At 37.6% G+C, this 14913-nt stretch overlaps 1 protein-coding gene across 5 annotated transcripts in view; it reads right to left on the minus strand.

Moving 5' to 3' along the window:
- Window positions 1–14913, minus strand: part of btbd7 (BTB (POZ) domain containing 7) — a 65750-nt gene that overhangs the window by 11795 nt on the left and 39042 nt on the right. For 3 of the 5 annotated variants that reach the window (XM_041214825.1, XM_041214824.1, XM_041214826.1), the window contains exons 5-11: window positions 13633–13708; window positions 11550–11710; window positions 10787–10930; window positions 8546–8732; window positions 7207–7385; window positions 6457–6840; window positions 301–5318 (exon numbers count right to left, since the gene is read on the minus strand). In XM_041214825.1, the coding sequence (XP_041070759.1) occupies window positions 4500–5318; window positions 6457–6840; window positions 7207–7385; window positions 8546–8732; window positions 10787–10930; window positions 11550–11710; window positions 13633–13708 (1950 nt within the window). In that variant the 3' untranslated portion in view covers window positions 301–4499. Of the gene's footprint in view, window positions 1–300; window positions 5319–6456; window positions 6841–7206; window positions 7386–8545; window positions 8733–10786; window positions 10931–11549; window positions 11711–13632; window positions 13709–14913 lie in introns of those variants that run through there. The other 2 variants (XM_041214827.1, XM_041214828.1) reach the window with 1 other exon arrangement.

A 14913-nucleotide genomic window follows, 5' to 3' on the forward strand; every position in this document is an offset into this window, starting at 1 on the left:
AGTAGTAGCTGTATGATTTACTTTACATTTTTCTGCACACGTCAGTGATACAGAAACCCAAATCTATAAGTCATCACTGGTGCCTGAGTGGTTGTGATCACAAGAAGCCCAGGGATCAGGATGCCATATCTGATTCAGTTCAATGCTTAATGATTTTTCTGCAGGTCTTGGAGCACTCTCCTGGTAGCAGCTTTGCATGACTAGGATATTTGAAAGATTATACACTGCAGTACACTGGTTCCATTTTTTTTAAAATCTGGAAATAGGAAATTTTACAATTTTAAAAATGAATGCGACACATTCTATAGGCCATTTATTTGAAACACCACTTATATGGCAATGTAGAATTAGTTACATGCGTTTTTTTCCCCAGAAACAGTAGAAAAATAGATCAGAGATTCTGTACAACTGCCATGGTACTTGATAGTGAGATGCATCTTACTGAGCAATAACAATCCCATTAAGATGCTAAAATAAAAAATAGTCTCTTTAAAAACATTATATACATTGAAGCATAGTAGAATCTACAAAGATGGTTATGCAGTTTGTAGAAATCACTTGCATAGGACATTTGATCTAAATTACTGATATTTGAGCCTTTAGCATGGAAGGCACTTTACTGTATCCCAGTAACAGCTTAGATCAGAAGAATCCAAAACAAATCATGAAAGGATTAATACCAACAATGCAAGTTTTAGAAATCTTTTGCTACTAAACACCAAAAACTCATCTTTAAACAGATTCCGATATTTTATATAAGTTTTAACATTCAACCAAAATGAAATTGGTAAATAACTGCAATTTAAGAGCATGCAATCAGCGGCTGGGGGTGAAGGGGAGAAAATACATAGCTACAGTCAGGACACTATAAAAGTAGCAGCAGGTCAGGCAGCTTTGAAATGCTGTGCTGTATACTAGGACAGTTTCCACAAAGGTTGATTATCCTATATTGTATTTGAAAGGGTGAGACAATTATCTATCAGTTTAGACAGATTCCAGGCATAAACATTTAAAATTTTGTAAAGAAACCTGCACACTGCAGAAAACAAGCACCATTTAATTTATGTAGCTCCTGCTCAGCATTTTCTTTTAGAGCCTTAATTTTGCTGATTTTCAATCATTTGCTAAAAACTCCAATAAAATCTCAGTAAAATTAAGATATACCTGGAAACAATACACCATACCCAATATATAAAGCTTCCTGCTGTAATTTGAGACAGGCAAGATTTCATCCTTTTTCTCTGAGAACATTTCCATTCACCTTAGGTAATGCGCACAGCAAGGTTCCACAAACAACAGTGCAATATTGACTGGCTGATTTGCTTTCAGTGATGCTAATTGGGGAATAAATATTAGCCAGGACCAGGATTCAAAATGCACTGGGGCTGGAGGCAAATTCGCCCTCGAAAGCCCTGGAAAAACAAATCATGGAGGTGACCAATGAAAAAGTTACCCCCATAGTTGGAAATGACAGAATCTGAGGAGCTGCTCATCAAAGTACAGGCTGTTTCCCCCTTACAAACGGAGAGAAAAGGCCTGTGCTTGGAGGAGGAGTGTGGCAACACATCAGCCTAAGCACACCAGACAGTGACAGAGAGATGCTGTGAAGGGAAAAACAGTTATATCTGTCAACAAAGTAATACTCAGCTAATGAGTCAGAAAAACTTGCAAGGAATCTCTGTGAATTTAAGGCTCCATCAGTTCAGGAGCTACTGTAGGGAAAAAATGTGGTGTATGCTATTGTAATGAATACTGTAAACTGGATAATTTAATACTGAATAGTTTTATTTTACAAAAAGATATGCCTTTGTGTTATCACATCCCAAAGCATTTCACATGCTGTGAATTACTTGAGGTGCAGTGACTGTGTTAGAGACAAACATGCAACCATTTTACATATACTAAGATCCCAAACATAATGAACACTTTACATTTTATAGTGCTTTTTATGACCATATGACACCCCAAAGTGCTTTAGTCAATTGAATACTTTGGAAGTGTAGTTACTGTTGTAGTGAGGTATATGATCAATTGATTTAGTGGAGTCTAAGGCTAGGGAGCATCATCTAAAAACCAGAACCCGATCTTTCCAGCGCGAAATTAGGAAACCCTTCTACACCCAAAGGGTAGCAGAAGTTTAGAACTCTTTTCCACAAACAACAATTGATGCTAGATCAATTGTTAGATTTAAATCTAAGATGCAGTAAAAAGATAGTAACTGCCTGGTTAAAAATTTCCAGCTTTGTGCCTATGCAATAAAAATGTATTAGCTGTGACCTTGCAGGTCAGCGGAAGGTGTGTTAGGGTGATGACATTTTGTGGGTAGAAGTGTGTCAGTTAAATTGAAAAAAAAACTTTTCTAACTTATGCCCGTTGTCTTGTGCCAGTTTTAATATGATGGTGTCTAGGAAATTAATGCTTTTCTTGTGTGTTATGGCTTTAAGTTTAATGGAGGGGGTGATGATTATTGAGGATGTTGATGAATTCCTCCAAATCTATTTCTATGCGAGTCCAAAGACCCCATATGTCAACACAAATACAGAATGGAATGTTACTATATGACTACATCACTAAATAACAGAATTAGTGAGGATGGAAAAGGAGCCCTGAAAACCAAAAAAGTAGCTCCCAAAAATAAAAATTAGCCTTCAAAAAAAAAAAATTGACCTCTGGCCAGGACACTAGGAAGAACTCCCCTACAGCTTATCAAAATAGTGCCTTGGGATCTTTTATGTCCACCTGAGAAAACAAACAAGGCCCCTGTTTAATGTCTCATCCAGAACTCTTCAGCACTGCAGTGGAGCATTAGCTTAGATTTGAATGCTCAAGTCTTGAGTGGAAATTGAACCCACACCTTCTGACTCAGAGGCGAGAGTTCTGGCACAGCTAAAGTACACTTAAAGTAGCTCATCAGCTGGAACAAGCTCATGAGAATAGGTTTCTGGATGCAATTTTGGAATCATGATTACATTCCAGCTCTTAATTTTTAAACTACTACTAGATAATTTTGATTCAAGTACCGTTGTAAAGACAAGATGAAATTGCATAGTAGCAGTGATTAGATCAGTTTTTCTATCACCAGTGCTTTGCATTAAAAATTGGCACTCAATCCTTTGCATTCTCCTGTCTCCTCCCATTTTACTTCTAATCCTGATCATCCATACAAATGAAAAACAAATACTGAACAGGAAGGACAAGAAAATAAAAAAACATCTGTGCACAACTGTCACTCCAGTTTTGTACTATGGATCAGAAGTAATAAAATTTAAAAGATACCACAATCAAATTACAACTAATACACTTTAAGTAGCTCATTAGCTGCAACAAGCTCAAGAGAATTAAAGTTTCTGTACGCAATTTTTTTTGAATCTGCACATTTGCTACAACAGTTACAATCTAAAACCCCTACATACTTTTACCCTGTCTCCAGGGTTCGTGTAACAGCATTATCCCCTTCAAACTGATTACATAAGTCTGTGAAAGTTGAAAACAACATAGGATCTTACTCTCACCTAGGAATTGAGCTCAAAGCTCACTCCATACTGAGCAAGAAAGTCCCTCAGTTAAGGGAGCGATAAAGCCTAAAAATGTGCAATATGCAAGTCCACTTGGATGCAGCAAGGGAAAATACAAGAATTTAAAAATCATACCATACAGCTCCCATTCTAGCTTTTCCATCAAATGTAGCTGATTGTTTCCAATACTTAACACCATTTCAGAATCCAACATTTGTCAACCCATCCAGAAATATGAGAAGCTGCTAACTAACCAAATGATAGAGGAAAAAGGCCAAAAAGGTTTCACATATCCCACCACAGATCAATAACCAAGCAAAAGACATATCAGTAGCTCTGGATGGCACTCCAGCTACTATATGTGTTGCTAGTATTTCTGCCTTTGGGATTCAGCTTCTCACCATATATTAAAACATTAATCTTATAAACCGATTGTCACAGCAATCTGATTGTCCTAAGATTAAGACTACTGATTCAGATTGACTAGGATCTGTGCTCTCTCTCAATGCAGGCAGTTGGGCCTGTAGAATACAGACATTCTTCTCTTGCACATATATTCCAATGCCAAGAATATACTTTAAAAGAATACTGTCCATTCTATTAAGACTATATACTTTCTCAAAAATGAGAAAATATAGCAATGCATATCAGAATACTTTTCAGGTGTACAGCTCACCATTAAACATCATACAGCCTTAATTCAATACGCAAAAGACATTGATTTTTTTCAAACAAACCTGTAAAAAGGAGGCAACAGATCAAGCATTTCTTTTCAAAATGGTAAACTCGATTAAGCAGACTATTTAAACATTAGAAAGAATGGCAATACTGGTGCAAGACCTGGTCTCCCAAGATATCACAAAAGTCATAGAAAACAATCTAAAAAGTTCAGTTTAAGGTAGAAACGTTATGTACAAAACATTATGAAAGCAGAGTTAATAATGGAGTTATCTACTTTTTCAGCAGACCAGATTACTGTTGTCACTAAAGGGCAGATTTTTTGTATGGCAGATCAGGTCGGCTTGGTGACCTCCTTTCACGGCTTAATGTCTCTTCCCGGTTGTTCTGAACGTTTCTGTGCAGCTGAGCACTGACCCCAGGCTCCAGCATGTCACCATCGGATGACCTTCTGTTGCAACTGGCCTCACGATTCTCAGAGTTGCAGGGCACACCCATAACTCGGCTGGCCGTTAGGCCATAAGTCAGATCTGCCTCCATTAAGCCCCTACTTCTAGTATGGAGAGAACCTCCACTAGACTCCTGTAGCAATGCCAAGTCCAACCTGTGCGGGGGCTGCTCCAAGAAATCAAAATATGGTGGATCACTGGGTCTTGGCTGGTGAACTTCAGGAGGCAGTAAATATTCTCTCCTTGGTTCGTCTCGTTTATTTGGTTCACTGCAAAGTGAGGTCATCTTGAAGCCTCCTGCTGCTGGCCTACTGTGACTGTACAAATCTGGGCCCAAGTATGTTCCCTGTGAAGGAGCAGGTGTACGCCTGCTGGTTCCTGGAGTGCATGATCGATAAGCTGTATTGGAAGAGAAGTCATACAGATCTGGGTACTCCAGGAGGCCTTCCTGAGATTCCAGTTTCAGTTCACCAGGTTTCCTCCTTGTACTGTGTACATGTCTATTGTGTATATACGGAGCAGGCCGTGGAAATGATGCAGAATCTGAAGCCATTTGGTTTACTTCAGCATTTAAAGTTAGCTCTGGGAACCTTCTATCCTTCAGTGATAGATTACTCAAGGATGTCACACCCATTGCAATATCTGGCATTAGCTCATTTAAGGTACCTTCAGTATTCTAGGAGAATTAAAAAAAGACACATAAAATGGTACAAACTTAAGATTTTCCAGCTCCCCGGCTTTTTAAACCAGACAACAAAGCCTACCGTGTTGAGCATAATTTGTTACACATTTACCTAGAGATACAATTTTAAATAAATTAGATTAAATATGAAATCTTAGTAAAAACCTTGTCTTTTTTTCAGCTGATAAAGGCAAGAGCAAAGGACAACTAAAAATTCTCAGCTAATCATTAGCAGGAAGTCCTTATGGACAACATTCCCGTTTTTTCCTACTCTCGCAATCAAAATTTACGGCCGGACTGGCATAACATCAGTTTTCTCTACCATGAGAAAAAAAAATTCTCTCAAAGAGAGCAGCCATTCAGATTTAAACCATAATTTTTTTTTATGTTTTAAAAGAAATTCATTATGCCCAATTCTACAGTGGAGGTGGGGGGGGGGGGGGGAAGAGATCTTTTCCATAATTAAAGCTCATAAGTTATCTTGATGTCCAATGCATTTTCTCAATGGCATCAGAAAATTTAAGTTTGCCCTCAGCACAAGAATATAAGAAAAAGTTTTTTTTAAAAAAAGGTTGATCAAACAGGACCATGCACCTGGTAGGCAGCTTCATAGGAGCATAGGATGAACAATCTGTACAGAAGTCAATAAACCCAATTTGCGGTATTACTGAATTTAGATAAAATAACAGAATTGGCACCAGACTGAAACGCTCATTCCCATAGAGAAGCACTCTATGTTGGGGCCCTAGGCATTTCAAAAGCAGCTCTAAATTTACTTGATATTCAAATTATGAAAAATTAACAATTTGGCAGTAAGCATTGTGAAATGAAATTAATTGTACTGTAATGTATAAGAGTAAACTACAAAACACACAAACATTTAGTTTTCCTAGCTCAGAATCCTCAAGTTACAAAGACTGGTCCTATCTAGCACCAAAGTTTGAAAAAAATACCATATGCTATTTGATCTCATTGATTGCTTGTCAATGACTCAATTAACATGAAACAGTAGGAATACCAAGTTCTCCATTTTAGATCCTAAAACAAATCAAGGCCAAAAACAATTAGGAAAGGCATACACTTCCTTTTTAAAATCTTGTTACTGATCTAATATTTGGAAGTCAAAACTTACCCCTAGTTCTGGTGTTATCCGGACCAATCCAGCAGAATTGGTGCAATCAGGAGGCATTACTTTACCACCAGATGGATAAACAGGCCTGGAAGCTAGTGCAGGATAAAGCAAAGAACGGTTACAAGGATATGACAAGGAGCGGGATGACAGATGGCCAGGTAACCGCTGCCTCCAGTCTGCTTTGTGCTTCTCATGAGTTGGTGGAGCAGGAGGGTGGTATGGTGGTGGAGGTGGTGGTAAAGCTGGGTGGAATGCTGCACAAGGCTCAATATCACCATAATCTCCAGCTGATGAGCTGTTTATTCTACAGTGGCCATGCTGTCGAATAGCCAGCACTGGACTCTCATCACCAAATCGTTCATGCGGAAAGAATTTATGAGGATTCTGTGGGGGGTAAAAAAGCAATTCATTAGCAGGGCTATCCTGCTGTGAACACACCTTCATTTATTAAAGTTCCATTTAGAAATACAAACTTATGTTCTAAAAAATGAACTAGCTCTGTGGAGTGTTAGCAGGAAGAAAAATTTATAATATGCAGATTAGTCATGTTCTTTGCAACACAAGCAATTCACTTGGAAAATCTTGAATGACTAGAGTACTGGCCAAAGCAGTACCTAACTATGCAAGACATTGTTCAATAGTTTTAAGAGCTCATTCGCACCACTTTCGAATATAAAATTCTACTTTTAAGAGTTTTAGTTTAGATTAGCCAATTGTAATATTTTATAGCATCAGTCACATTTCGCATACCTGAAGCAGCTCAACAGCAGCATCGGGGAGGTTAAATTCCCTCAACACCCGAATTTGAATTTCATAGCTTACGGTTGCTCCTTCTCCACAGTTCAATGCGTATGCACGCTGGACCTGATCAGTGTGTCTAAGTTCCTGTAGGCGCCTGATCATATCTTTCACCATATTCAATGGGGGGACTGTAAAGTAATATTTATTTAGTAAATACTTTGCAAGAACTCCTGCATTATAACCATTTTATAAGAGGGGGAAAATATGGGGGGTTGGGGGGAGATAAAAGGAGGCACGAATTTGTTTTGCCTTCAGGTTCTAGAAAAGTGTACCTCACCTAAGTGGTCACTATTATGTATGAGCTCTGTAGCTAGTGCATTGAGAGGCTACACAACTATTAAAAATTTAGGTCTGTCATCAGTACCTTCATTGGTTCAATGGCATCAGTTTCTCCTCTAATATTTTGAGAATTCCCTCCCACTGCTTTAAATCCAATTGTATGATATCAGGACTCAAGTGAAGCCCTGTGATCCAAACTGGATATCTGTGCCTAACTGTTAATATACAGAGGCAAAAAACCCCACATAAACCACAGAAAAAAAGCCAGCTTGAGTCACTTTTCAGTAAAGTTAATACACAAATTTATAAACTTGTATCATCCAAACAGATAAATAATGAAAGCAAAAGATAATGACTTGGTCCTCCAGGACTCCAAATCAACACAGTAAGTACAACAGTTATAATCCAATGGACCAACAACACAAGCTAAAGATTTTACCTTCAATGCTTCCTGATTTATGCTGCAGTCATGTTAGGTATCTGAAAAAGCTCCTTATGCATGAAATTACAAGATAGTGATAATGATAATCAATTTCCTAATATGCAGAAGCAAGTGGTTGTTAATATTCCATATTTCTCAACTGCTGTGCAATCATATTTTTTCTTATTTGTTCATGGGATGTGGGCGTCATTGGCTAGGCCAGCATTTATTGCCCATCCCTAATTGCCCTTGTTTTTTTTGAGGACATTTAAGAGTCACATGTAGGCCAGGCCATAAGGACGGCAGATTTCTCTTCCTCAATAGTGAACCAGGTGGGTTTTTACAACATGGGCATGATCATAAATCAAATTTCACCATCTGGCATGATGGTATTTGAACCCAGGTCCCCAGAGCATTACCCCAGGTCTCTGGAATACTAGTCCAGTAACAATACCACTATGCCACTGCCCATAGGTGATTTGGCTGGGGTAGGATTGGTAGAAGAGAAGGAAAAGTTAATTTTGGCCATGGTAATCATCAAAGGTCAAAACAAATTGTAATTAAACCACCAGACATCCACACACTCACCAGGTATTTCATTGGCAATGATTGAAGGAGTATTGGATGGTGTACCTAACGGCTGGTGGCTCATTAGATGACAACACTGTGGCACTGCACTGTTCACCATGTACAGTGTGTCTGGTACATTGGACATGCGAACCATGCGCAGTCTCACAAGATCAGTCTGTTCTACCATCATTTCATCCAAAACAGCCTGAGAACAAAAATTCATATATCAATCATCACAAAAGGACAGTGATTGGATAACTTAATAAAAAAAAGTCCACTTTTTGTAACTAAATTGCAGAGCAAATAAAATTAAAGGATGAATTATAATTAAACCATATTATTGTTAATTAGTTTTGAAATCTTTCCACTATAGGTTTCAGTCTGGCAATTTAATGCAAACATGAGCAATTCAAATGTCACAGCAAAACTTAAAAGGCATCATTTATTTTCAGATGAGTCTATAATTAACCTTACTGTTAAGCAAAATTAATAATCTCAACACAAAGCTCATGAATTAAAGACTGTCTGGGAGATGAGCAACATTCTATTCCCTGTACAGCTCCAAGACCCCTCCTGCCACATACCGTTCCCGATCTGAGAGGAACAGGCAGTTGTACCAGGGAGTGTAGAACAGTACACAGCTGACTATTAATATTTCCTAAACTAGCTGAAGTATTTTGCATATTGTTAGAACAAACTAGTAGTATGTGGAGAATTGGCAACACAGATCTACTTGCTACCATTCCAAACTGCAGCAATTTACAACCATACAAGATATAGGAGCAAGAGTAGGCTATTCGGCCTATGAAGCCTGTTCTGCCATTCAACAAGATCTTGGTATATAAATTACACTTGTCAAAACTTTCACTTCATAACACATGCTACCAGGCACATGTAAAACAACCAAAGGATGCTTGCACACTGCTGGAATACTTAGTACAAAGATGTCTGAAAACTAACATTCCATACAATAAAACTGTCACACACATTATCTTGACAGTGCAAAATTAAAATTGTCCAACATCGAATCAGGAAAAATATTGTAAATTAAACAACTGCAAGATAAAACCATCAAGAGAAAAATCAGAGGGCATCACTGGCAAGGAATGTGGGCAGGGACAAGCCCTTCCTTGAACTGCCCTCAGTGTGTTGTGGGTCTGGAATTACGAGTCACAATCAATAAGGACATCAGATTTCCTTCCCTAAAGGACATATGTTAACTAGCTGGGTTGTTACAATAATTGATGATAGTTGTCATGTTCACCATTACAGAGACCAGCTTTACATCCATGTTGTTTAGTTCATATTTTATCAATTGAATTTAAATTCCACCACAGTGGGATTTGAACCCATGTCCCCAGATCATTAGCCTAGACCTCTGGATTACTTGTCCAGTGACATTATCACTACACCACTGTTTGCTACTTCTTATTGACATTAAATGAATTAAATTGACAAAAAATGAATAGAACCAAACAAAACCTGCAGACAGGAGCCAACTAAACTGAACAGTATATACAAAAAAGACAAACTTAAAAAATGGAATTTAAGAGTTCAAATCTGATGTAGGAGATAGCATACCAAAGTATTAATTGACATTTGTGCCAAACTGAAAAAGGTTACCATTAAATACTTATAATGCATTATTTGAATTAAATATAGACTCAGTCCTTCAGTCACTTGCACATTTATCCTATCACTTATTTAGACTTTCCATTTTTAAGTGTGAGATAAATGAAACAGTCAGTATTATAAATCATAAATTTATAATGAAAACTGATGCATCAAAATTAAAACCCAAATTGGCATTTTAAAACTTAAATTCAAACCTCAAACTTGTGTAATTTCAGATGTTACTATAATTTCTGCTTCATACTCACTTTGGAGGCATTTCTTTCTCTCTATGTTACCCTCATCAGATCTCCCAATGCCAGATCAGGCAGTTAATCTAGTTGGCTGCCTAGTACACAATAGGGGATTCCAGAAAGACTGACTGTTTCATGCCATCTTACAATTGGATGGATAGAGCATGTGCCACTGCGCCAAATATTTGAGCTGAAAAGTTATCAGTAAGCCAAGCCTGGACAAGCTGAAGCACTTCTTGGAGTGTATTCTAAATCTACTACTGCACTTGGTAGTACTCTAGTCAAATGCTATAAAGAATAAAACATAAAATAGTTTATGACTAATATTAGTTAATACTGGAGATAGCAAATTGCAACGTACAATACAATGTGATTTACTTTTGTAAAAGTGTACCTTTGCCTCCTCCACATATGGTGCAAATAAACGAGGCTTCACATATATTCCAGCGTTCTTCTGACGTATCCAAGCATGAGATTTTCCACCTTCAGCTGTTGGTAGCATATCTGATGGTGGTGTGCTAATCAGTCCTCTCTTTATCTAAAGAGCAAAAATGCTATTGTTGAATGGTACCAATGTTTCAACTGGTTTACAACTCCTGGTTTTACTATGTAAACCTCACCAAATGGAACAGATTTTGAAAGAAGGTGTGTTATTATATTATCCTATTGTATTTAAAGTATTCCCTTGGGAGAACAGCATATATAGTTCTACTTAGTGAAGCAAGGATTGTGATAGAATGATGTTTCCCCCACCTAGACAAAAAGTTATTATTGCCTTAGCAGAGCAGTTCCAAACAAAAAGATACATGCTCTACAATAATTAAATTCATTCCCCATCCATAGTCCAGCTTCCACTACCTAGTTTTGTGTTGCCAGATGGTAATATTTTGAATTAAAGCACGGGAGAGCAACAAAAATTGAGGCAGGGAGAAGTACAGTCAGAGTGCCACCAATGGCCAGAAGCTCCACTTGCTTATATGCAGCAGCCAGTTACAGCGAAACACTTCAGGGAGCATTGGGCAAGAGGCTTCCTAGATCTCTCACCCACAGAAATCAGATAACATGACAGATCTTAAAAGTGAGCTATAGAATTAAGACCCTTTGAATTCACACATCACATTTTCTTTTTTTAAAAAAAGAAAAAAACTAAAACCTACAGCATCATTGAGAACCTCGCTGTTTGGGGGTAGGATGTGATCTATGCGAATATGAGGCAGTAGTGGGGATAAGATCTCTTTTAGTTCCTCGAGATCAAGATCACGTCGCTTTACACCTCGCTTGTTTACACTGTGTGCAGTTCCACTCAGCAAGTTTGGCTCTAAACCAAAAACAAAACATTAGTGGAAAACATTGCAATATTTTGCATTCTATCTGCAGACAAAAGAAAGCTTTACATTATCATTAACTTGCATTTATATAGCATGCCCCACAGCACTTCATAGGAGTGTCAACCAATATTTGACACCAAGAAACATGAGATATTAGGGCAGGTGACCAAAAGCTTCATTGAAGAATTAGGTTTTAAGGGCTGTCTTAAAGGAGGAAAAAGAGCTGGAAGCACAGAGGAGTTTAGGAAGGGAACTCCAGACCTTGAGGCCTAGACAGCCAAAGACATGGCTGACAACAGAAGAGCAAATAAAACTGAGGATATGCAAGAGGAAAGAATTGGAGGAGCACAGAGATCTAAGGGCTGAATAGGGTTACAGAGAAAGGGAGGTGCAAGGTCATGGAGGGATGTGAACACAAGGATGAGAATTTTAAAATCAAATATTGTCGAACCAGGAGCCAACACAGGTCAAGGAGCATATGTGCAAACTGGACTTGTTGCGCTGGAATTCAGGCATTGTTTTGAACGAGTTCAAGTTTATATAGACTTTATTCACTATTCAAAAGATTTGACAAGCTTTGACAAGCTGAATATCATTTATTCAAAATGCACAGCAATCATTACGTGCTTTACCAACAAATTCGCTAGTCCACCTCGTTCATAATCCTTGACCAAATTAGTTGTTAAATTACATGATGTTGAGAGTTTATGGAAGGAGATTCATTGAAGATTAAAAAAATATATCCCAAGTTTTTAAAAGTGAGGGGAATCCACAGCAAATTTGGAGAGGGGCATTTTGTGCAAGGCTAGGATACGAGATCCAGGTTGCGCATAAAATTGAATTGAAGGGAATTGCCTCTGCATGCTCACAGTCACTTTGCAAAACAGATGAGAAACTAATGCAGCAAAAAAAAAAAACTAGCTCAATTGGAGCATTCAAAAGGGAACTGGGTCCATTTCAGATTGAACAAGATGTTGGAGATATATAGATCTTAAGAGTACAAAGTTAAAAAGCAGCAGCAAAAGTTACTGTAACAGAATCAAATGATGCAGCATGCTGATGCACTTCCTTTATTCCTCACAATTCCTTGTTCTGAAACTAATCACATATAAAGCCAGGAAGGACTAAATTAAAACAAAGACTCACCCAATCAATAATTTACTTTGAATACGATTAATATAATTGTTTTGAAAGAAAAAATCTCCAGTACTTCTAGATCTTACATATTTTAATTATCTAGAAAATAGCAACAGGATGTGTATTTGTTTTTTTTTAAAAGCTGAATAACCACACAATATTAGAATTTGACTTGTGATTCTCAGATTATGCTTCCTACAAGTAATTTGTGTAACACATGCAACAATGCATACACCAACATTCTCGTATTTAAAAACAAAAACAATGTACTTTTTCCAGAAACATACATTTCCAGGTCACATTACAGAACTTTAATTTATGTGGGCTTAGATCTAAAATTCATGTTCCTTCAAACTACATTCTGAACCACATTACTTTCCAGAATTGACTCAATGGGTTCAGGGTTGTACTGTTTCATTCAAAGTGAGATACAAATGACAATCACCACAATGATCAAAAGTAAACTCGACAAAAAAAAGTTCATTTGAATTTAATCTAGATTAGTTTTATGTAAATCATCTGTATAAATCAAGGGCATTAAGAAAAGACACTGAATAAAATCTGCTTCAGTAATCACATCATCTCGAAACAAGCACAGACACTTTGAAATAATTACAAGGAGACAGACTGGATTCTTTCTTTACATCAAAAGACTTGAAATAATGTCCATCTTCAAGGTTTTCATTTTGCAAAATAACTTCTGGAAGTCGAACTCATGCACTCTAGTTAACCAGAGATAAAGAAAATGCTTTAAAATTCATAAATACTATCTCACCTCTTTCTGCCATTTGTTTGATGAGCTGGTGTTCTCCCCATTTATTCATGTACTTTAGGATATCTTGCTCACTAGCCTTAAAGAAAAATGTATTGTTAATTTTAAAAATAAAATGTCTAGCATCAGGGAAGAGAAGCTGGTATCATACTGGATATTCTGAACTAATTTGTTCCTAATCCTGTACTGTTTTAATAAAATGCACATTTGGCATCTGCTTATACCTGAATCATTGATAACCCCTTAACATGTCCCTCCATAAAAGGGAAATAAATCAATCCATAAGTATAATTTAAAGCTTGAAATTGTGCTAAAAATGTCTTTATAAAAGCTGATCTATATATGCGTACATCATTTAAAAATTATATAAGGATATCTGACTTAACACAAAAAATGCTAAAAAAATGTCTTTTGCAGCACAAAACAGAATTTGCAAAGCTCAGTTTAAATTCTGAAATGTCTCAACTGCAACAATTTGTAGTTTTATAGCACCTTTAACATAATAAAACATCCCAAGGTGCTTCATTGAGGCATTATCAAATAAAATATGACACTGAGCCACATAAGGAGATAATAGGGCAGCTGACCAAAAGTTTGATCAAAGATGATCTTAAAGGAGGAAAGGTAGAGGGACAGGCAGGGAAGAAATTCCAGACCCTAGGGCCCAGAGAGTTGAAGGCACAGCCACCATTGATGGAGCAATTAAAATCAGGAATGATCAAGAGGCTAGAATTAGATGGGTGCAGAAATCTCAGAGGGTTGTAGGGTTGGAGGTTATAAACATAAGACCATGGAGGGATTTGAAAATAAGGATGAGAAATTCAACATTAAGGTGTTACTTAACCAGAAGCCAGTATAGATCAGTGAGCACAGGGGTGATGGGTAAATGGGATTTGGTGCAAATTAGAACAGGGGCAGTAGTGGCTTGGATGGGCTCAAGTTGGCGGATGGTAGAATGTGGGAGACCAGTCAGGAGTGTGGTAGAATAGCGAAGTCTGGAAGAATCAGAGGCACCAAGGATGCAACCTTCCAGAGGCAGGGAAGGAATTGGGCCATTTTAAGGAAGTGCAAATAGACAGTCTTAGTGACAGTGCAGATATGTGTTGAAGGCTCATCTTGGGGTCAAATATGATACCAAGGTTGCAAAAACAGTCTGGTTTAGCCTCAGACAGCTATAAGGAAGAGCAATGAAGCAAGAGAGCAGAGTTTGTAATGGGGACCAAGGACAACAGCTTCAGTCTTCCCAACATTTAATTAGGAGAAATTTCTGCTCATTCAGTACTG

This window comes from Carcharodon carcharias, chromosome 20 (genome assembly GCF_017639515.1).
Source record: "Carcharodon carcharias isolate sCarCar2 chromosome 20, sCarCar2.pri, whole genome shotgun sequence".
NCBI lineage: Eukaryota > Metazoa > Chordata > Chondrichthyes > Lamniformes > Lamnidae > Carcharodon > Carcharodon carcharias.